Source organism: Carassius auratus, chromosome 31 (genome assembly GCF_003368295.1).
Source record: "Carassius auratus strain Wakin chromosome 31, ASM336829v1, whole genome shotgun sequence".
NCBI lineage: Eukaryota > Metazoa > Chordata > Actinopteri > Cypriniformes > Cyprinidae > Carassius > Carassius auratus.
The window spans coordinates 11,354,205-11,379,489 of record NC_039273.1 but is presented as its reverse complement, the minus strand read 5'-3'; the positions used below and the strand labels follow the sequence as shown (position 1 = coordinate 11,379,489).

General features: G+C 37.6%; 1 protein-coding gene across 3 annotated transcripts in view; it reads left to right on the top strand.

Moving 5' to 3' along the window:
• The window catches only part of LOC113050547 (neuronal growth regulator 1-like), a 105,198-nt gene extending 80,052 nt beyond the window's left edge, over positions 1–25,146 (top strand). For all 3 annotated transcript variants that reach the window (XM_026213585.1, XM_026213586.1, XM_026213588.1), the window contains one exon: positions 20,369–25,146. In XM_026213585.1, coding sequence (XP_026069370.1) covers positions 20,369–20,469 — 101 coding nt within the window. In that variant the 3' untranslated portion in view covers positions 20,470–25,146. The remainder of the gene's footprint in view (positions 1–20,368) is intronic.
• Positions 25,147–25,285: the final 139 nt, after the last annotated feature.

Genomic DNA, 25,285 nt, shown 5'->3' with positions numbered 1-25,285 from the left:
GAACTCCCTGATCAGATTTTGTAGCAGTAGTACTCTCTAGAAGATTTATTTTAAAATCGATGACTCTCAGGCTTAATTATTTTAATTTCAGTATATGTGTGTTTTAGAATCAGAGTGAGTTTTGTTTGAGGTTCACCCACACAAGGACTTTGAACTGGCAAAAAAAGTTTGCTCTACAGAATGAAAACAACTGAACTAAAAAAATTAAAATAAAAATATATATATATATATATATATATATATATATATATATATATATATATATATATATATATATATATATATATATTTGCCCTGTATACAGAGATAGTATACAATATATATATATATGTGTGTGTGTGTGTGTGTGTGTGTGTGTGTGTGTGTGTGTGTGTGTGTGTATATGTGTGTGTGAAGCAGAAAATGAATATTTGCAGAGCAGAGCAGATGGATCTGTACAGCTAGTATAAATATGAAGAAATACAAATGTCGAACAAAAGTTCAAAATATGGAATTTGCATATTGCACAGATGGTTTTGTACAGGTATCATGTTTAAATATGAATTTACATATAACACATTAATTCAGCATCAATAGAGATATTGCTGAGTATTCAGTTTTGTGCATTTTTCCAAATTAACGCTTGGTGAGCACCAATTGCAAGTAAAAATTGGTGTGCATAGCGGGCCGTCGCCATCTTGGCAGCGCGTCACCTACGACTCTCCTGGGTAATCGAAAATGGGCAAAAAGGCAGGAGCTGATTGCTGAAGCCACGCCCACCTAGCACGTCGGTATTGTCAGCAGCGGCAATCCACCTGTCACTCAAGTGACCACGCCTTTAATTATGCAGAACTTTAAGTCTTCATTTAATTTAAACGGATTAGTTTTAAAAAAAAATTACCTCCTCAAAGTTGTCACGAAGGGCAAAATTAGCAATATAGACCAAAAATTTTTTTTGAACCAGGCTGTAAACATGTTTTTTTCTGCTGTAAAGTTGGGCATTTTAACATGGGGAGTCTATGGGACTGACTCCCTTTTGCAGCCAGCCTCAAGCGGCCAGTCGATGAATTGCAGTTTTTGTCACTTCCTTATTGGCTTCACGAGAGAGAGCGCGAGGTTGCCGCTCGGTCAACACATGTGAAATACTCCTCATATTAGGCCACCAAAACAAAAATATGAGAAACAAAACCACAATTTTTGCATTTTGCATGTTGATCCATCAGTGTTTTCTGCACTAAATTGTCAGAACCTGGCAAGAGAAATCATATATTACCTAAAATAATATTTTATAATATAATAATTATAAAATAATTATTTAGTATTTTAGTCTTTATTTAGTTGCAGACTACTGAAAATAATACTTGCAATTTAGTGAGTCAGACATTGAATATGAACAGTTTGATTCAGCAAAGTGTTTGTCAGGCTGATTCAAACCAATAACTCATCCTTTTGAAATTGTTCATCCAACGAACCATCTCAAAAGATTCATTAGTTCAGGAAATTGGACTACATTAGTCAAACGCATTCTATGTTTACTTTAAAAAAAATTTATGCAACCCACATGGACAGCTTAATATAAAGACATTTCCTGCTATTATTTCATGGTACAGAGATTTTATTGCATCACATTTAATACAAACTACGAGCTTGCATTCACATCTCAAGTAAAATATTATTTTCTTTTGCCATGGTCACAAATATGGAAGGGAAAAAAAACAGCAAAACAACTTTATTTAGAGCAAAAATATTCCTGTATAATAATAAAACAAAAATGCAAATTCCAATTTTGTAACTGGTAAGCAATATTTATGAGCATAAATGTTCTATCATTGCCAGGTGTCGCACATTTTTTCGACCATGGATCTGAATATGTGTGTTGTTTTGCCACTAATGTTGCTTTCATCATTTTTCACATGCATAAATTTGCATCCAAGCACACATAAACACACTGGAACTGTCCTCACCAAAGTATTCAGAATTCTGTGAGCCAGCACTGTGTCTTTTTCTTCTACCTACACTAAACACAAACAAAAACATGCATTTTTCATGGACCAAAATCTCCTACCAGGAGCAAAAATGCACTCTTCCTCTTGTGAAGATTAATCTTTAGCCTTGAGCTCTGTACCCTCTTTGAGATGTCATGTTCTGCCACAAATGGGCAATAGCAAAGGATCACTCACATCCAGTCCATTCTCCTATACGAATCACCCCCACCTTTCCTTCTCATCTCTCTCTCTCCCTCTCCTACGCTCAATTATCTTTGCTTCTCCTACATGCACTCTCAGCCTGATTATCTCACCCTCTCTAGGGGCTCCTTCACTGGGCTGTCCATTAAATGGTATCTGTAGCGTCCCTCTCCCTTCCCCCCACACACATCAGCACCAGTTCTGCACAAAAACATCATGGCCCAAACAAGTGCCTGGGTGCAAAGGATGAGCAGGTTAATGTTCAGGTATAAATGCAAAAGCTCTGAAAAAAAGCCAGCAGAGAGGAGATTTTTCAGTGAAATCTCACATGCATTTAGTTTGTAATAGCTGGACAGCATAGAGTATGTGACCCTGGACCACAAACCCAGTCTTAAGTCACTGAGGTATATTTATAGCAATAGCCAAAAATACAATGTATGGGTCAAAATTATAGATTTTTCTTTTATGCCAAAAATCATTAGGATATTAAGTAAAAAGCATGTTCCATTGAGATATTTTGTAAATAGCCTACTGTAAATATATTAAAACTTATATATTTGATTAGTAATATTACAATTTTGAACAACTTTAAAGGCAATTTTGTCATTATTTATATTTTATTTTGCACCCTCAAATTCCAGATTTTGAAATAGATGTATATCTGCCAAATATTGTCTGATCCCACCAAATCATACATCAATGAAAAGCTTTTTTATTCGATCTCAGTTTTAAAATGTACCCTTATGACTGGTTTTATGGTCCAGGGTCACATATGCCAATAGAGTAACATTGCGTTTTCGGGCCTTGGGAAATAAATGTATATGTTAGCACATGCTTAGGATCGTCGAGATAATTCATGGAACTTTCTTTGTTTTGACAGGGTCCTAGATCCTTATTGGTTAATTCTCCTCCCTCCTCTCTTTTCTGCTCTTGATCTCAAAGAAAAGCTTTTATCTTGTCAGTCCCATTTCAGTTCAGTCTTGAATATTAGGTGTCAACCTTTGTCTGTGTAAATGTATAAAAAAAATGCATATACACAGACTGAAATGGATGTGCTATATATGTATTACTGTATGTATACATTTTTATCCATTTAGATTTTTTCTATAGGAACTTATAGTCCATATTAATTTTTTTGATCGATCCTAACCATGTGCTAACATATACATTTATTTCCCAAGGCCCGAAAACGCAATGTTACTCTATTGGCATATGTGACCCTGGACCATAAAACCAGTCATAAGGGTACATTTTAAAACTGAGATCGAATAAAAAAGCTTTTTGATTGTCCAATAAAATGTCCAAATCCTTTGTCTTGATGAGGCAAATTTTATAGTATTTTATATATCCTTTAAATAATTTTTTCACACTTTTTGCATAATTTTTTAAAACTGCTTGATCGGAAATGCAATAAAACAAACACCTAAAAAATAAAGTGTTTTGTGTGTAGATAGATCGGTTTTGGGACTAAATTCTTATGTGATCTTCAGAATAAAACTGAAATCTGTTTGTTTTACCAAAAAAAAAGAAAAGAAAAATGTATCTTGCACATAAATGTGCCAGAAGTTGAAGAAACACTCATTATTATACTACATGCCTACAGCAAAAGGCCATGGTCTGTGTCTCTTCCTTCTCAACATTTGAACGTTATTCAAATTTATACTAACCATGGCCTGCTAATTTAAGATCCTCATGCGATTGTCTTTAAATGATAATGTCATAGGGAGTGTCATTAGGAAGTTGGTTTTCAGTGCTCTTTCATGTGGCTAAGCTGAAGGGGAAAATAATGTTCTTTCTGCGTGATTTCAAGCCGCAAACTAATGGATCTCACTTGGAGAGTGTTTTACATTTTTCTTTCTCTTTTTTTCCAGAGTGCAAAAACCCCTCATGAGTCAATAACTCTCAATCTGTTTCTCACTGACGCAGTTTACAATATGTGTGGAATGGTTTTTATGACATGAGAATGATAGTGTCAGTGGAAAGCTCTTTGTTGATTTTACAGTAGTTACACTGTGATTCGCTCCTGTCATTCTTGCCAGAAAGCATTTTTTGTAAAGCCATCTAGATGCAGACTTACACGGCTTTAGCTGAGAACAAACTTTGGGCCCTATTTTAACGATCTGAAACGCAAGTGTCAAAGCGCGAAGCGCAAGTAACTTTGTGGGCGGGTCTCGGCGCTGTTGCTATTTTCCCGGCGGGATAAGTGGCTCTTGCGCCCGGCGCAAATCTAAAATGGGTTGGTCTGAAGTAGCTTCATTATTCATAGGTGTGGTTTGGGCGTAACGTGAAATAAACCAATCAGAGCGTCATCCAACATTCCCTTTAAAAGCAGGTGCGCAAGTTCCATTATGGATTGCTATTATTATGGCGTATTTACCAGGCGCACGCCAGGAGCGGTTCACAGCCGAGGAGACTGATGTTCTTGTAAGAGCAGTGAAAGACAGAGAAGTTGTGTTATATGGGGATGGGAGAAACCCACCCAAAATAGCGTCGGTTAAACAGGCGTGGGAGGAAATAGCCACAATTGTTTCATTGATTTTTTTTTCCTGGTTCTTGACGGACAAACCAATTTGTCAGATGTCCTTATATACATATATGACCTCAAACAGGTCTGATCCTTAATTACTACAATTAGCCTGAATAATTTGTAAGCTAGATTTATGCCTATTTTTTCACATCTTCGTGGCACACCACAATGATTTCCGTCATCTCGTGTTAATATTTTTTTAGTGTAACAATTTATGATTTGCAAAAATAACTGTTGCATCTGTGTAGATTACATGAGCAAAGTGTATGCGCGTTGTGCACGCTATACATTATGGTCAAGCATGCGCCCTTAAAATAGCATAATGAACAACGCGCAACGCGCCACTGACTTTAGACTAGGTTTTTTCTGGTCAGTGGCGCAATTGTTTAATGGAACAGCAAAATAGCACCAGGGATTGTTTGCGCCGGAACACGCCTACTTTTTTGCGCTGAACCGCCCAGGGAGCGCAAGTTCATTCACTAGTTTAGCGACGTGCTTCTGTGGAGGGAAAAGTGCGCTTTGCGCAGGTGCAAAATAGGAATGACACATGCGTCGGTGTACAAAGTCAATTGCGCTGGGTGCAAGATAGGGCCCTTTGTTTTTATGTGGAAGATTGTTTATTGAGCCACTAATGGTAATGGCGTTTTCAGATAACCAATGTTTGTAGCTATTTTAAGGTTTTGTGTGTGAACAATTCACAGTTCTTATGTTGGCGAGGTTAGCAGGGAGATTAATTCAGACTTTCAAGTTGTCACACCAACAGCGCTCTTGTTATCTTGCTCTGTCTAAAATGGCCTCTGAACCTCGGGGCTTGTATTTATAAGAATATTTCCTACCTTATTTACATGTTAAAGGGGTTTGAAATTCTGTGCCTCAGAATGATGAAATGGGGAAGTTGCATCATAAAGCTACAGTATTGTCCTCCTCACTACAATCATGGCTTCTCCTCACAGGGGCTCATTAAATGACCGTTTCACTGCTTGGAAAATGGCAGCTCAAGCGCTGAAGTGCATTTGATTGGAAGGAAATTCTAAACTGACCGTGGTGAAATGGCATGAATAAATCCCTTTATTTTAGGAAATACACAGTCGTGTGCCAGCGGCCAGTGGAAAAATAAAACGGTTTTAGATGCAGTAACAAAACTAAAATCTACAATAGTAAACCAACAAGCCAACTTCTGAAAATGAGGAGAAATTGATGTGAAACTAAAATGCAGTATTACTGGAAATAAGCTGCTGTTCATCCATACTGTGACATTTGTTTGTTTCAAATATAATTAATGAGCTATTTTGGTAAAACAAAATATAATTTATCACAAAGAAGGGATGTATGCTATATACTAGCTAGATCTAGATCATTCTTCACTGACATGACTTGCAATAAAACTCTGTATACTTTCATTACGACTTTTACAGTCTTATTAAAGTCTAAACTTTTTTCCAGTCATTATAGTCTGAGAATCTCACTCTCCTTTAGAATAATTTCCGACTAGATCTTTTTTTCTTTTATTGTGCCATCCAATTATTTCTGAAACCCAGTGAGGCAGGTTGTGCTCTTTCCTCAACGTGGCAAAACCTCTGTCACTCTTCACCTTTTCCCCATCTCTCTCTCTGTCTTTCATTTCGTCTCTCTTCCAGCTGCTCCACCCATCCACAGCCTTTCCTGCTCACTTACCATTGCAGAACTGAAATCCTGCTCACTTTACCTGAACCATAAACAAGCCTTATTAAGGCGTGCTTCACAACCATGTTGTGCCAAGGATAGATTTAGTTAAAGCGATAGTTCACCCAAAAATGACATTTTGTTCATTATTTTTTCACCCTCATGTTGCTCCAAACCTGTATAACTTGCTATAACTATTTATTTTTTCTCCATACGGTGAAAGTCAGTGGGGCCTAAGCAACACTGAGCTCTAATTTAAATTTTTGCCTTAGCTATTCCTTGTAATTTTGATCTGTTCCTCAAACAACCCATAGGAGGACAGAAAGTCATTTAATTTTTGTTTTAACTTTATTTCAAGACTATACTGTATATATTAATGCATATGCAAGGGTATATGTACAGTGCAAGTGATGTTAATTTTGTCATCAGCGTAGTATGCACACAGTTAGAAGGTGACAACACTGTGTTTCACAGTCGAAAAAGAAACAAAGGAGACAGAACAACAATAAACTACTGGAGGCCCAACAACAATGGACAGTCACATTGAAAAGCAATTGTATGAAGGGGTTAAAAGATAGACAGAGATATTTTTATCAGACATAACCTCTGGAGAGAAGCTGCAGACACTGCATGAAAGTTTTTTTCTAGTGTCCAGACACTCAATGCCTGTGTTTGAAAGGCTATGCCTTTGGCTGTACACATATAAACTAACCATTTGCGTTATCACTGCAGTACTTTGGGATAAAGATTGTGCCATGGTGATGACAAATGCAGTATTCTTCATTTCAGATATACATTTTTTTTTTTTTCAAAAACGTCTAGACATTTAAATACATTATTTTTATTTATTTATTTGCCTTTTTACATGGAGAACAACAGAAAAAAATGGACAAAGAGAGCTGGAATGACATTTGTGCATATTGCAGGCCAGATTCAAACCTGTATTTCTGTGAGCGCAACTGTTTTTAAATGTCATGAGCACAGCTAGGTACTATTGCTTTTTCCACACAATTATGAAAGTTAATGTAATTTTACAGACAGGGGTTCCCATTTAAAAGGTAATGTGTGTAATTGTTTTGTTGTTAAAATACTTTCTACTGTCCCAGCTTAATATGCAGAGACTCTTAAGTAAGCCATTTATCGGCTGATTTCTGTGAGAAGTGTAAACACTTTGGCATTATCGAAACTTTGCTCTGCTTGTTTGAGCAGCTTGACAACACCAAGAGTGGCTCTACCAATGGCGTCAGTTTGGGGCATGGTTATCTGTTTCACTGACCAATGGCATACAGGCGAGTTGTTTGGGTAACAAGTGAGGTTTTTTGCAGCTCTACGAATGAGATCTTCAACATGCAGATTATATTACCAATATGAATTGCTAGGGTAACATATATTGGGGCTTTGGGAAGGTTACGACCTTAAGCGTAGCTTTTGTGGCACGCCAGGGCTTGTCGACAATTGCAGCGCCACAGGGTTGTGACGATGTTCAGGTTGTGGCGTTTTCCATAGGACCCCATATGTCGTTCGACATAACTCGTAGTCACCGACAGATGTATATATATATATTTTTTTTTTGTAAGATTTATCACTGTAGTTACTGATCTAATTCCTCTATAACCAATAACGAATCACCTCTCGCTCTTTCTCTCTCTCTCTCCCTTGAATAAATACAGGAGCACACTGTACAATTTTGGCCACGATGTGGCCATCTGAAACAAACTCTTTAACTCCTGAAAGAATCCTCGGATCCTATAGGCTAAAATCTGAAGTCTTTGGGCTTTCATTTGACATGTTCACCGACAGCTAGTTAACACCGTTGCCATCAAATTTGACGTCCAATGAAATTCTTGCATTGTCAGAAGATTTGGCACACGGTCCTGCAGTGTGACTTCTCCTACGAAGAATGTCAAATTGTCTTTGTTTTTCAAGACAAGCCATGATCAAAATGTTATGGTGCATGTCTACTGGCATGGAGCAGTGCAAGCACCTTAAATTCATTTATATAGAAAATGAAAGAGTGTGACCAGTAGCCAACATTTAATTCCGGTGTGTAATACAGCTTACCTTCACCGAATGTGTCATGGGTTCATGTATCTTGCACAAGTCCGTTTTCAACATGTCTTGATTGTCGTTTGGTCTGACATCAATGACAGATGAGATTGTACTGTGTGACATGAGGATCATGTTCATACAGTCTGACAAGCAGCAACTGTAAAGGACTGTTATAAATGGCACAGTGTGCGCCTGGCTTAAAATGGGTGCTTCTTTAATCAGATCTCTTTAATCACAGATATCTTGTGCTCCATCATGATAAGCTCTAAACATATTTTTTAGCTTCAAATTAAGAAATTTGCCTTGAGGCCTCAGCTCTCCCAAGGGCTCAACATTTTCATTTTCTAAATACCTACGATAACATCAAGACTACACACAGGCATGCAAAAATCTCTTTGGGACATGTCACTTTCTCTTTCTGTGTTGTGCGAAAGATTAAGGTCAGTAAGCAGTGTGATCTCTTCGATAAGAGATCTTAAGTTGCGATTCCCAAGACCTGGTTGGCGCCAAAATTCCAAACACTTATTCGAGAATCCCGCCAGAATGTGACTAATCAAACAATCAACATTAATAAGTCCCGTCTTACATCCTATCCACACTGACAACGCTAATTTGTATGCGAAGGATTGGCAGGCAATTTTCTGAGCTGCTTTGAGAAAAGAGGATTAGTGAGTTTGCTTTGCTTTCGTTTTTATAGTGTTTACTGTCACAAAACCTTTTGAGCGTTACAGCGTTACCCCGTTGGTCTCTCTCATGCGCCATCATCAAAGTAAAGTGGAGGAGTATTAAAACCTTGACTTGCCTCACCCGAGTGTTTTGCCGCTCTTGTGGGGTGTGGGGGATTTTTTTATTATTATTCCCAGAGATATGTTTGCTACCTTGGGTTGTTTATTTCTAACGGCTGTACATGTTTTCCATGAGATTAGTTTTTGATAGTGTGTGTCCTTTCTTTTCTTTGTTGACATTTGGATGATTGAAGTGGGTTTATTCTTTAGATGAATAGCAGGTCTTTTGGAGCGCTGAGACAGAGGTGTCGTTCACTGTCTGTGGAAAGAAGAGGGAAAACAGTTTCACTTAAGAGACTTTATTTTACAAGCAGATGTCAGATTTTATTTGGTGCTAGTATAAACTCACATTCTATTGATACACAGAGATTGGCATTTTGACTGCACTTGCATTTGGCTCCTCCAAGGGTTAATCTCAATCACAGTTACTCAAATAACTATAATTGGATTTTTCAATCATCCTGAGAGAAGGGCATAATTTGTTTTTGTCTTGTATTAGTTTATTTCGATGACTTTAATGAAGGACCCTGTGGGTGGTGGGTTTGTTTGGATGCCGTGTTCATGCTCTCGCTCAGTGGCAAAGCCAGATAGGAAACTATTTTCTGAGTTTTGCTTCATGGCCATGACGCAAATAAGACCAACAAGCAGCCTTGAAGTGGCATTTGTTGTTGTTAAATTTTGTACTGATTTTTTATGGTTTAGTTAATGAGATTTTTTTTTAATTTGCTTATTTAATTATTTTTTTTATATTATTATTAATATTACTCACACTATCACTATTTACTTATCTAGTTATTTATGCTCTTTCCACCAACATTATAGACTTTGTCAAATACAAAAAAGTACATTTTGAAGCAGCAGTATAAATAATTACTGACATGAAAATAAATAAAATTTTTCTTTCTTTTTCCTGCTTAAGAAAAGCCATTTTGTTTTGTTGTTGTTGTTGTTGTTTTTTTGCAGAATAGTCTGAGGTGAGAAAGGTACTGCAGAATACCTAAAAGGTTTACCTTCCTCAGTTTTTGCAAGCGCATATTAATTGACAGTGAACCGCCACAAAATTGGAATTTCATTGTGATGAGAAAACTGACACTTTCAAAAATGCTTGTGAACATTTTATCATTAGCTTCTTGGCGAGGCAATTTGGCTGCTCTCTGGAGTTTAACAATACCTCAAACATAATGAACATAATTTATTTGAAGGGCTTTGTCAACTCCATAATGTGGAAATAAGACTCTATGCAGAGAGGTGTGGTACAAGTAGATGAATACTGGAACACACTGAATTTCATGATCTTACTCATAAGAGTATCTGTTGTCATGCACAGAGAGTGCCCTACTTGTCGCTATGATCAAGGGGTCAGGGTTTGTCTGGTTTGCATGGCCCTCTGAGACAAATCAAGCTGAAAACCGTTTCTTAATTAGTTTATTGATTTTTACGTATTATTTTTTATTTAATTCATTTTCTCATTTTACTTCAAAGGGATAGTTTACCCAAAAATAAAAATTCTGTCATCATATACTCACCCTCAAGTTGTTGCAAACCTGTACTTTACTGTAATCATGGTGGGTTTTTTTAGGTTGTGTAGAGTTATTTTTGCCCCTGCATCTTGAATTTTGAGGGCATTTTTGTTGATTTTTGAGGCATTATTCTGAAAGGAACAGTACAGTTATGTTGTTTGTTATTAAGAGACCCTGCACTGGCCACTTTTTTAAAGGGGGGGTGAAATGCTCGTTTTCACTCAATATCCTGTCAATCTTGAGTACCTATAGAGTAGTACTGCATCCTTCATAACTCCAAAAATTATTTAGTTTTATTATATTCATAAGAGAAAGATAGTCTGTACCGATTTTTCCCAGAAAAACACGAACGCCTGGAGGCGTGACGTGTGGGCGGAGCTAAAGAATCACGAGCGCCAGTAGGCTTTTGCGTTGAGAGCATGTGGAAGCTGTGACAGCTGTGAAGGCTGAAACTGAACGAGAGCAGCAGCAGCAACGACTCGCTCCGAGCGGGGCTCGAACCCGGGTCTCCGATGGGAGGCGGACGCACTAACAAGGAGGCAGAGATATTTTAAGCAGTTTTACTCACCGCCTGTGGTTCCAACACACAATCGTGACCCTTTTTCGTTGGGACTGCATTATCCTTAAGAAATAAACGATACGCAAATCCGTCATCAAACTGGGCCTTGTTTGTAAAACAAGCATTTTAGAAATGCAGGGAACAAACACAAACACTTGCACAACTCCGTTGATGCTCTGTAAAAATAAACTCCATCCACTGGTCCCTTAATGCTGTTTTTTCTTTGGTAATCTGTGCAGGGTTGTCTTGCCCTGGCAACCAAAAACACACTTCTTTTGTGACATTTCGCGACGCTCTTTCTCTGATCAGTGAGTCTGTGCTCAGCCTCTCATTGCTCTGCTCTATGGGAGCGCGCGCTCTTCCGGCAGAAGTGCCCTCAGGACCCATATAAGGAAATTCCGCTCCATCTAACGTCACACATAGCCATACTCGAAAAAAACTTTCCGAAACTTGTGACAAACCGGAAGGAGTATTTTTGGAACAGAAATACTCCTTCAAACGTACAACTTAATTTTTGAAACTTTGTCCATGTTTAGCATGGGAATCCAACTCTTTAACAGTGTAAAAAAACTCAGTATGCATGAAATAGCATTTCACCCCCCCTTTAAGGATTTAAGCATTCTTGACATGCTTTTGAGTCATCTTTTACATGCTCATGTAGTGTATATGTACAACTTGCAAGCTTAAATGTTACTTTCACCCACAGAATACCCAGAGTAAAGGGTCTCTGTGTTGTTTCATCAGCTCTAGTCTTGATTTTTTTCCCAGCGGTGGGTGTATTTCTGACAGGGCTGCAATGTAATTTGCACCACGGCTGCCAGAGGGGGTCATAGAAAGGGTCAATATCCCAGCCTAATTTGTCAGGAATCATCAAGTAAGGCTGATCAATAATTTTTGACCCCTTCCTGAAAGGCTCAAACGCAAAGGTATAAAGCACTTCCTGGCCTGAAGCGATGAGAGTTTGACAGTATCCATATCAAGCTAAAGTGCATGTGTCACTGTGGGGAGTTTGGTATTTATGCAGTGCTGTAAGTCCCACAGATAGTGTCAGGGTGCCTGAAAGGATACAGCAACGGAAGAAAGATAGACTGGATTTGATGGTGATAACATATGAAGGTTTGTGTGCGCGGAAGTGCTTGTTTTTGAGAGTCATTGTAGTTGTTGTTGAGACTGTCTAATGCTAGCAGTCCTGTCAATCAATATGGCCTACAAAGCCGGCTACATGAATTTTGAATTTAAACAAACAGCAACAGAAATTGATAACTCTTGAGGTACCTTATTTCATCTTTAATAAGATAAAGCATCTGACCCAAAAATGTCCAGAGTCCAAACACTCTAGTGGTCCGATATCAGATATAAATGTGAGAAAACCACTAGGCAAATGTTCAGCAAATAATGTAGCTTATCTTGAGAATACAGTTTGTTTGCATTATGTGGCTAAAAGCACCATTTCCCACATCCAGCCTTGCAGCATGGAGATTTGTTTATAAAAAACCATCCTGACCATAGAAGAACAATAGGAATGAATAATACATATATTAAATAGATTTTTAGTATTCTGCAGGTGATCTTTGCACTCTTAGAAGTGCATAACCAAATTGTGCACTGAATGAATATAGCTCACTCGTGGACACTGTAGCTTTCATCCGTGTTTTCCCAGGGCTGTTCACAATAGGGTCCCGAGTTTCATCCTCATGTAATTGACTCATATTTAATGCGTTGGAGTTTGAAGTATCTGATGATAAGAAAGCAGTGAGCACAGATAAGAGCTTAAGGTGGCTGTTGCTGTTTAAAACATTCAATTTTTTACATATACTAATGAGTGCATCCACTGCATATTTTAACTTCATTCTTCATAAAACATAACTACATTTATTATCTGGGCTTAGTGCGTGACTGTGCTTAGGGAAATTTTATATTGCATATTAATTTCTAAACAGTTGGTGGTATTGTATTCTGTATAACATGCTGTGTTTAATGTAATGCTTCTTTTACTTTTATTTAAAATAATAAATTCTTTATGTAAAAGGGTAGTTGAAATGTCAAGCGCTGACAAGGGTGTCCTGTACAGTTTGATAATGGTGGGATTTCATAATGTTAAAATATTATCTTATGCTAACCTAGACTAAAATGAAAGGAAAAATAAATACTGAAACCATAATCTTGTGAAATATGAAATAAAATGTGTTAAATGCAAAATGACAGATATAAAAATACAAATGGTGATTACAACTGGTGATAAGATAATGGACATGTTAAATGCAATTTACCCCCATTAAAAGTGGAAACTCAAACAGTTGCATTTCAGTGCAGAGTTTTTCATTAGCCGTCTCTCATAATGAGGAGCGGGAAGAATGGAAAAATGTCCAGATTATACCAGCACTGGCTGATTCAGCAATGAAGCCTTGCGTTACTGCTCCAATTCATGGTACTCATTATTTACGCCACCCACGGGACACTTGTTGATGAAGGAGGCAAAGACACCGAATCTCCCGTGTTTACTCCACAGCAGATGTGTTTCCTTTTTGTTTTTCCAAAAGGATTCTCAAAGAGCTTAGTGACGTCTTTAGCACACTGCGATCTAATCAAAACCCTGTAGGCATAATTATGTGCAGGAAATAGTGGCTTTTAAAATACAGCGCAATGATCAATCAATACATTGGGTCAATTACAGGCAATAACGTCACGCTTCCTCGCTCAGAACAGACAAGCCTGAGGATGAAACGTACTTTGAGGGGAAAGAATGTTTGGTGATGACAGGAGATGGTTATCACACTAAATATGTCTCTTTTTAAGAAGGTCCAGTATGAAAGTGCCACCTGGGCTGAAAAGTGTATATAATAAGGGAAGTGAAATTTAATGTATTTTTGTTGTCTGCTGCAGTCTTGTATCAAACAGATTTCCTGCTGTGTTAGTGTTCAGGTGAAGCTCAAGGCCAGGCTGAGACGCAGTCGAGTTTTATTCAATACCAGCATGTCAGGTGAACTCCTTCTGTATACAATGTTGAAATAAGCTTTTACTCAGCACTGAATCAGAATTTAGCTCATTTATATCTCATCAGACCATCACACATAGCGTTAGGCTCTATTTATGATAATGCATTCCTGGGATTTCAAACCCATTATCATTATCACAGCAGAAACATCATAAGCATTTGTGTCAAAAATAACAACCTTTCTCAGTGCCCCAAGTTGTAGAAAGGTGGTTAACTCAAAACTGATCAGACAGTTGCACAGACACTTCATTTTGTCCAAGTGCTATTCAGTTTTGACTCATAGTGGCAGCTTGTTCACCATGTGTTTGTTCTGTCAATTGCTGCTCAGATTGTAATTGCGGGCGTTGCGTTTTCGTTTTATGTGCTAAATAATTTATTCTCCTTGTTAGAGACTCACATTGTGCAGTTTCTTTGTTACACTTTCCTTCAAACAAAACACTAAAAGTGCCATGTTTTATTGACATGGAATTCTTTTAAATACCATATATATGTCAGTACATAAATAATAGGAAGATTAACTTTTTTTAAACTCGTTAATTATATTCTGATTAATCAAATTACATAACAATATTATTAGAGTATATAAACGCATCAGTGTTTGCTGAGGAAAAAAAGCCCACAAATAAAGGTTATGCGGGGATATTATATTACTTTAGAAGTGATTTTATTGTTGTGGTTTTTCTGTGGGATTAAACATTAGCCTATCACTGGCCTACAGTCCATAGAAATCCATTTTTGCAGATTCTCTCTGTGCTTTTTTAATTGTAGGTCTACATAAATCAGTCAGACTTTTTCTATCATGTCATGTCTTGTCGTTCAGACTGACATCTTTGGTTGTGTTAAATCTGAAGTAATTCAACATACAAAAACGTGTCTCGAAAACCCTTCCGTTCTGTTCCATTTTGTTTGTGATCCATCCAGCTGTTTTTGAATTCAATAACGGTGTGAACAGCCTCTTACTCATTCTGTGCTGCTTAATTATAACTAAATGAATGTGTTAAATTGACAGCCCTAATGAATAAATGAAGAAATCTTTCTTTCTGAAACTGTTTCACTGCAGTGTTCTGATTACATGGATAAGGAAAGAACTTCATTATAGTTTTTCAATTGCTTTCTTTAAATTACTCCACTATCATGTAAATAACAATGAATATTAGAGCTGTCAGATCATTCTTTTTTTAAATCAAGTGAATTGCACGATATTCAAATTAACTAATTAATCAGATTTTATAAAGGCGTATTGAGACGATAAAACCACATTTATCAGTATTTGCTGAAAAAGCAAGAGCAGTGTGAACTGGGCCATAATCATAATGGTCTGCTTAATTGGGTTATGAATGTGTTAAACTGACAGCTCTAATGAGTATATAGAACTTTCCTTCTGATGCCGTTTTGTTACTGATTTAAAATAAGGAAAGTACTCCAAGCAAAGTTTTCGAACCTACAAGTACATGCAGCGCAATAATGATACCAAGTGACTGGATGTTTGTGCGAAAGCAAGCCGAGGAAAACCAAATTGTTCATGTTTGTTCTATTATGACAGGGAATTAGGTAGTTTATCATATGGAGAGCAGAAATACTGAAAGAGGATTTAAGGGAATATATGTCAAATCCAAGATTGGAGATGTGGGATTTACTCCAGATTGCCAAGGACTCGGCAGAAGCTTAGGCCTGCGTGGTGAGGCTTTCTCTAGAGGCAGTAGAGGGAACAATAGGCCACTGATTGATGGTCAAGGACATTGAACCCTTCTCTTGAAGCCAGAGAAGACTAGCCTAAAGGGAGAAGTGCTGCTGCCAGCCGTCATCTGTGCAGATTACCTGGATTACCTACAGCCACACTCACATAACCACCATTGAGATGATTGCTTTCAGTTCGTTATGTAAACTGTTTCGTTTGCCTCTGCTGTACTACATGTGTTTTAGGGAGAAACTATTATGAATTTGCACAACAATATGAATTTAAAACAGTTGACTATATATTGAATATGTTTTATTTTATTAAGTAATGAGCTAAAATTAATTTTACTAAGGGCCATCAGGGTTGTGCAAAATTAAGAATTTGAAAAAACTGACCACACCCCACACAGGAAGTTGAAGTGGAATTTCAACTTAAGTGTCAGAAAGTGGAATTTAGTAAATGGCAAGTGAAAGAAATTCAGCATAATGACATTTTGGGAAATTAAATGTTTATCACCCTGGGCCATAAATCTGTCCGACTATAAGGTCTATAAACCTTATTTTCAAACTTTCAAATAAGGCTGTCAAGTTGATATTGAAAGTTTATCTTGACAAACTTTCCTTTTTTTTTTTGTTAATAACTTGACTTATTGGGGCTATGTTAATTCCTTTTTAAAATTCTAGTTTATATTCTCTTTTTATTTTATAATTTTTTATCTATTCCTGTGAAGCTAAATGTATTTTTTTTTTTTTTTTTTTTTTTACTGTCAGTGTTGAAAACACTTTTTTGGTTATTTATTTATTATTTTGGAAAACGTTACTTTTGATCAGTTTAATGCATTATTTCTTAATGAGAGTATTCATTTAAAAAAAAATGTCTTACTGACTTCAAACATTCAAATTGTAGTGTACTTTTAATTATTAAAATGTCAGTACTAGTTCCTCAAATTAAATTCAGGAATTGACTAATCAGAACCAAAACTATCCATTTTATTGTAATAAAATGAAAATGAAAACTGTGGAAATAATCTTATTATAACTGTAATGCGTTTTATCACAGCATAAGAGTGGAACAAAGAGGGAGAGCATGGAATGGAAGGATGAAATCCATTAAGTAGCTTAACGATGGGTCTTGTGCCAGTTAAAAGGAATGGTGGGACTCGAACTTCCAGCTGATTATAGGGTGGCAGCCTCTCTTTTTATACTGTGCTGTCACACAAACAACATTATGCATAAAAAACTTAAGCAGTTAACTAAATCAACCAAAACAAATACACAAAGTAGAACTGAAGGAGAGCGCTCATTTGCTTTAATTGGAGTCTTGTACTTATATATAGGCTGCGCGGAAACTTCTGTCTGTGGCCTTAAGCAGTTCCTCAGCAATCATTATGCAGAATTATAATACGTGGCCTCTTCATAATCATACAAACGGAAGGTTTAGACAGAGTGCATAACCATGATTTAGACGCACATGACTGATTACTCCCTGATCCGAACTTAATGAGGAAATTGATGCTCTTGCATCTCAAGATATGCCATCTTTAAGCGGTTAATCTGACGATTTGTTTTTAAGTGCGAAATGTCAAGGCATTCCTAATACCAGAACTAACTTCAGTCATATGTCTTTGGGGCCACCATGTTGTTGCAAAAGCCAGTGCAGTAACCTATTTCTCACTGTATTTACACACTTTAAATTTAAAGCAGTGTAATCACAAGGCAGCCATTGTCTGCACGGGAGGGGTTGAGTTAATTAAAATGGCAAGTGCACCGTCACAACAACAGACTGATTTAGACGCAGTGGGATATTAAACAGCTCCCTAACTCACACAACGCAGCCAGGCAGGTAATATTGGTGCTTTCCTTAATTGCTTCTATAGTGCCAGATGATAGGATGTTTCTGGCACGACCCTGAATCATCGCAGACGTTCCAGTAGCTATTAGTCCGATGGGGCACTGGAAAGAAATATACTGTAGGGACAAAGCGTTTCGTCCTTTTACCTTTCACAGGCCATATGGCATTGTTTGTTTTTTGGCGAAGAGAGCTTATAGTTAGATACTGCAGCAGGTGCCTATAGCCTAAATGATTCTGTTCCATTGGTAGCGTTGTGCACACTCTGTGGCTCTGGCAAAGGGGCCAACGCAGGATGTGAGCTGTTTCCATGGTTACCGGCTCCACTCTCTCTGCCTAGCAAAAACTGTGTCATTATCCGATGCTTTGGATGGAGGCAGAATGAAGCCGCAGTGTACAGGGCAGTTTGCTCTCCTCGTTTCCACCCCGGCCTGACCATGCATCTCATGCACATCATCACAATTTGCATCATTTCCTATCTCATATAACCATTTCTGATTTTCCGGGCTTCCCTTTGCAAAAGGCTGTATTTTTTTGGTTTAAAGATTTTTAAGCAACACTGGTAATTTAAAGCCATAAAAGCTGAAATGGAACCGAAAATGAACGCACGGCTTTTCATCTGAGCTTTGAGCTTCCATTTTCTGCAGTTCATGAGAGGACTTGTCACAAAGCAATTATTTTATCAACCTTCCGTGCACAAACATACTTATTACTGTCAGATGTGCTATCTGATGCCATGATTCAGTCTTATTGGGGTTTTCAATGCAGGAAAACAATTCAAACAAATGAATTCATATCATAATGACTCCATTAGATACTGGCATCACATGTATTCGCAAATAGCGTGCATAACAAAAATTTGCTGGATGTAAAAGAAAGTCAGTATACCAGCCAGGACACATAATCTCCTGAGTGTGTGAGTGTGTGTTTGTGTGTGCGATGTACTAATCTCCTTAGGTAGGCCAGTGTCTGTCATTAACAGAGCTGTGAAACAAAAACTCTCATGAAGATGAATGCCTGTACACTCTCACACCTGTTCTGAAGCACCTCTCCTGAGTACTACATTCAAGTTATTTTGCTTCAGGGACAGACCTGAAGGCTTTCAGCCACTGAGATCTGCGTTGGCTGAGAAAATATGAGCATGCCCAGCATCAGCACAGGCTTATCACTGGAGCTTGCTAACGCATACATCACTGTTGCTAATGCTTATGCTTGGAGATTAAATTTTGCCACATTGCATGATATGGAAGTGAATAACACTTTTTTGACTATCGACCACCGAGCAACCGCAGAGCAACATAGAAAGAACCACTCAGTGCACTTTGCGACTACATAGCAACCTCCTGTCAACCACCACAACACCCTAGCAACCACAAAGCAATGTGCTAATAAGAACTCAGAATATCTTCCAGTTAGAATACACTAAAGATTTTTGTTCTGATTTAAAGTCTGGAGAAGGTGATGCTAGTTGTCATTTGGCTTCACAGAAAATCTCATAGTATATGATGGCCACAGACTCAAGCTTCAGAGCATGAATCTCTCCAGTCAGAGGATATCAAACATATTTGATATTTTGAGCTGATTTTAGAACACATGTTGTTTTCATTTGTCACGTGTCTCCTAGCAACAAGAGAGTTTCTGCATGAGTTTGTTGTGCCCGGAAAGACTTTAAAGTCTGGTAGTGTATGATCCTCATTCGTTTAATGTGTAGTGGTCAGCTTTTCATCTATAACTATTTACAAAATCAAAGGCAAGTGTATGATGCCTAGTTTAGTGTATTCCATCCTTTAGCTGCTGCTTAGTAACTCCTTGGCAACCATCCAGAACACCCTTTGCAATGACAAAGCAATGTGGTAAGAATCTTTAAAAGTACCTTGGTGATATCCAGAACACCCCAGCAAAGGACACCGCAATGTGCTCATCTCAACAGCTCCTTGGCAACCACCCAGAACAACCTATCAACTGCATAGCAACACCCTTGTAACCACATACTGTAGCAGTGTATTAAGAATTATTCATTGTTTCTCGGTTCCTCAGCAACTGCATAGCAGTGCCCCTGGTGACCATCCAGAACACCCTAGCAAAGGAAATAGCAATGTGCTCATAACATCTTAACAGCTGCTTAGAAACTCCTTGGCAACCACCCAGATCACCCTAGCAACCACACAGAAACGTGCCAATACTGCCAACCAGCCTAGAAGCATGTCAGCAAGTTTTTGCATATTTTCAAAAATATCTTTTATGCACATATATTTTCACTATGGATGAAAAAGATTTGATGTGTCCTAGCAGGTTTAAAGGTAAGAGCAGAGAAAGCAACATATCATATATCTGAGATTAATTGTAATGCCTTTTAATTTTTAAGTACCCAGCATGGGTTTAAAACAAGGCATCTTTTTGAAGGACTCCTTCCGGCATGCGAGCTCGTTGTGAGTCTTGATTTGAGAGCGTGAAGGCAGGCAGCGTGAGCTTCGCTCATATGAAAAGGGAGGAGGTACTGCTTGACTGAAACTATGACTCGCTGCCAGGAGAGAGAGAGAATCTGCTAATCAGCGTGTGTCTCTGCTCTGTTGTTTACAGCACCCAACACCGCTCCGTATGGAAGTACAGGAGGCGCTGAAGTCCTGCTGGCCTGCCGGTACCTGATCCTGGCTCTCTCCTCTCTCATCAGTATTTACTAGCCCTGGGGATGGCCATACACAATGACTGTAAAGAACCCTTTTGAGCATTTACAGATCCTTTGACATTGCTGATGGCTGGATCCAATCTGGTACAGTGTGTTTGGAAAGCAGCGAGGGATTTTAATCAGCATTGCTTATGTTAGGATGGCAATTTTCTTCTGTGGTGTTTGTCATCATGTAAATACATAATGGTTTTAGAGGTTTGGATTTCTTTCTCTTGTCTTATTTTCTATTCTTTTCTTTTCCTGATTTCCCAATTTGTGAATCAGCACACATTGTCCCCTTTGAATGCTCACAGATTAGCTGAAAGCACACTTTGGAAAAGTGAGGGTGTGTGACATTAGTGTCTTTGTTATTGTAAAAGGAAAGACACTGTAGTGTGCCTCCTTGCTCTCTGTGCTGGTACATCATTCTCATACCCATAAAACCGGCAAAGTGTTTAAATAATGTGGTTTTTGCCAAGCTCATTTAAATCCAGTGAACCGAGAAACACTGTTTAGGATTTCACAAAGGAGAGATATTGAATTTGATATCAGAAGTGATACAGTCAAAGGTGAAGTGAACAACTGAAGAGCAACTTTAGTTTAATACGCTAATGTGCAGGGCTTTTCCACTGACAGTGAAATATGATTATGGACCAAAACTACAGCCATACCTCAATGGTTTAGACCTCTGGGCTATAGACTCCAATTGCATTTAACTGAATTATGCAGAGTACGATCATCAACCTTTCAGTACGATCATCAACCTTTCTAGTAATTCTAGAAATACATATATTAGTTGTTTTACTGCAGGAAAAAAATCCTAGATTGCACTCGAGATTAAAATATGTAAATGTATTAGATAAATTTGCCACTTGTAAAACTATTTGTGAGCCTAATTGTAAAATTACAGTGAGCCTCATGCAGTGGTCAAAAGGTTATAAAACAGAAAAGCAGAGTTACAGAGCAGACCTTTCTGCCCCGAGGGTGTTTACAATAATAGCTCTAATATAAAAAAGGAATGGAGAAAATGCCTGTTTTGCATTTGAGATTGTATAAAATTATATATATATATATATATATATATATATATAACACATAAAATACATTCTTTAGTTGTCAGCATGCAAAATAATGTAACAGGCCAATCCAAAGTAAAACCTGGAGGGAAAGCAGTAGAAAGTGTGTCATATTTGATGTGCACTTTGATTAAATGAGGAAATTATGAACAGTGTTTAATAGAACTGATCATTGAAATCATTATTGTGTTTTTTCTTTCATTTTATGGGGTATGTTTTATGGTTTTTATAATGTATTAACATATTACCTGCTTGGCTTCTGTCAGTGTGAAATAGTTTTGAATAGGGAAGCAGAAAAAAAAGAATATGCACTTCCCTTGTGGGGACAACATGGAACTTTCAAGTGTGGATCCAAACATGTGAATGAATATTATTTCAAAATACGTATGCAGTATGGCATAGTTTACAATGTTGTCTTTTTTGTTTTATTTTAGATGCCACAACTGTTGTTGATTCTTGTCAAACAAGTAGAAGTTGGAAAAAAGAACCGTTTGTAATCAAATAATCTACTTTTAACTCAGAGGGTGTGAACCAGTCATACGGTAATATAGAAAACGAGTCACATGTGTGTATATTCAAAGAAAGTAGACTTCATTTTATCTTATTGGTAGAGCCAGTGTCTAGGTTTAGTTTAACCTCTACCCTAGTTCCCACACACTTGTTGTATACTAAGATGTGCAGAATTATAAATGTGCTGCATGTCAAATTAATATGTATGTTAAGGTGGCCACTTACCATAAATCGATAATTTGAGAACAAAACCAGTTTCGAGGCTGCTTTGACTTAATGAGATGTGTTCCACACTACTGAACATCACTTGGCCTGTCTGTTGAGCTACGATGAAATGTTTTTTCTTTGTGAAAATCGTCACAGACTCATCTCTGCTCAGTGTGCAATACTGGGTCCTTTCCTATGGACTATATTAAGGCTATTTGGTTAAGGTGTGACAAGTTTACATTCTTTTTGTATATTATTTCTTGCACAAACTATATTTTCAGTGACAGAAAGAGTCTGAATACTTTCACCCTTACAACAGATATATTCTGTTGTACACAGTCACAGAATAATATAGATTTTACTTATATGTCCCTTTGCGTACCTGAAAGCCTCAAAGATCAAACCGAGGGATGTTTAAATATTCATCGCTGTGAAGGCCTGGCTCTCGCCATTGTGATGTAAAAAGAAACATTGCACTTGCTTATCATTACCACAAACCTCCATAATTGCAGATTAACACCAATCACTTTGACAGTTAAATAAGCTGCATGTCATTTCAACATAAAATAACATTTTGAGTCAACTCTAGAAGCAAGTACTGTATAAAATGTGCCTTTAAAAGTATTCATTGATATGATCTGTTGCCATTCCATGTTGATTGCCATGTCTAAGCCTATTAAGCATTTGCCATGCATACCAGACAAATCAGTGTTGTGCAGTATTTCTGGCTTCTTTCAGTCCAAACTAAAAGCTAATGAAAGATTCTAGACGCTTTTTTTTTATGTCTACCAATTTTGAGTTCCGTAAAGATATAAAGTAGCACATGCGCTTTTAATAAATATTGTGAATGAAACGTTAACAAAGAGCTCATTAAAGCATCATTAAAACTGCATAAGTGGATATCAAGATAAAAAAAAGCAGACAAGAGCATTCATGCATGCATAATTCTCCTGAAAGTTACAGCCTTTCAAAAGAGTCTGTAAATAACAGGCAAATGTGCTGCAAATTTTCACTCTTAGCGTCTAATGACTTGATAATCACATTCCTGGACATGCATTAATATTCAATGAAATTTCTCACGTGAGCCAAGCACTCATACGCAGTGTTGTGACAGGTAAGCGGAACTTGCGTGGTGCCAGTGGTCATGAAAACCCGGTGGTCCGGTGCTATTTTCAAATGGGTTCAAATTACTCCAAGCAGCACGGTATGTTTTGGCCCGAGGAGACCCCTTGGGTTCCAACACCTTCCCAGAGTTCTCACCGTGTGGTATGAAGCAGTCATTTTGGTACTTTTTTAAATCCTATGAGCACATATCAGTATAAAAAATCTTTGGTGGATGTGTAAGCACCCGTGTAAGGTCCAAAAAAAACAAATATTTGAGATACTTCATCTCCTATCTCGAGTGAAGCTACTGGCAAGACAGAATGAAGGTGGTAGGCGGTATTTTTTTTTTAATGATTAAAAACCTGCCAGCTCCATCTCTGTCTTGGCCAGACTCTTTTGAAAGTCGGTTTGAGAGTGCTGTGTGTGCGGTCAGGGGAGGTGATTCTTCTGACCTGGCAGTTAATAAAATTCTTCCTGTGCCTTTGTCAGTTTCTGGAGGATGATTTTGTGGAGTGCTGGAGGGTGCTGCATTAACCAGCTGTGAGCGCTCACTCTCCCAGCAGCACTATGGCTGGGCTGACGGTAATCTACATAAACCTCTGTCCTTTTCAGAATGCGTGCCAGTAATTGCAGTTTTGCAGCATTCTAATTGACTCCATGGAGCGCCATAAAGAACAAAACCTATAATCCTTCGCAAAATCCTTTTGGTTTGCAGCCATTGTGTTAAACCTTCAAATGATACAAAACTGATGACAAATGAAGTGGCCGCCATGACTGTACTTAGCCGGTAGGAACGTTCATTGGCAAAATATTTGTCTGGATAATAAAGTAGCTGCCAAAATGAGAATGAGTGAATTCTAAAGCTTTTTTTTCTTCTTCTTCTTCGCCATGAAGTGTTTGTCAGCCCTCTCGCTCATTATTTTCACTGAGCTGGAAAATAAGTTAGCCAAGTACTGATGCATTGGTTCTGATAATGCTAAGGTTTTAGCAGAGCTGTCTTACACTGAGCTCTGTTTGAAACCACCGATTGTGTCTCATCAGGAGAAATGTTTAACGTGAAAAGCAAGGGATAAATTTAGAATGCAAGTCCAGAATTTTACAAAAGCACACCATTCTCTTTTATTCACCGTTATGTCTCATTAGATGTTGGTTGGCCTGGTAATTGTTGCTAGCTGTTTTGAATGGCATGGGCTATTTGTGTTGACATTGTTCATATCTTAAGCAGTTATTTTGTGAAGTGGAATAAATCCACCAGTGAAACCACCCGTCTGCTTCCGAGTAATTGAGCACAGGAGGACAGAACCCACCAGAACGATCCAAATTTACACTAATTCTTTTTGGAAACATTTGGTGAGCTTTGGTTACTTTTAGTATATACATGTTTATTTATTTGATACCTTTTATTTTGTTTTGTTCAATTTGGTGACTAAGTAAAATGGACATTGTAACCATATTGGGATGGCTGTAATTTTATTTCCTCAACTCTTGAAGCTGAAATGTCTGTGATGAGAAATTTGAAATGGTCATCTTTACTTACATGTGTATGGAGATACTTTAACCGCCAGGGATATAGTTGTATATTTTAGGCTCTAGATTACTGGAATGACATATACGGCTTTAAGTGGCATTGATATATATTGATATTTGTCAAGAAAAAAAAAAGGAATCACATACTTTAATTACTTTAAAGCTTACATTGTGTATAGCACGTATGCAAGTTCATTTTCATCATGTTTGATGTAATTTTGTAGCAGTGGTTTGATACTAATAAAGTTGGAAGTTGGTGATGGAACTCTGAAATGTGCATTACATGATACTTAATGAAATGTTATTATTTTTAAGTCATCCGCATATGATATAATTAAGACAGAATGCAAGATGGTGTGTTTTATTGCGTTTAAAATAAATATGAATACATTTAAATTCATTTACAGT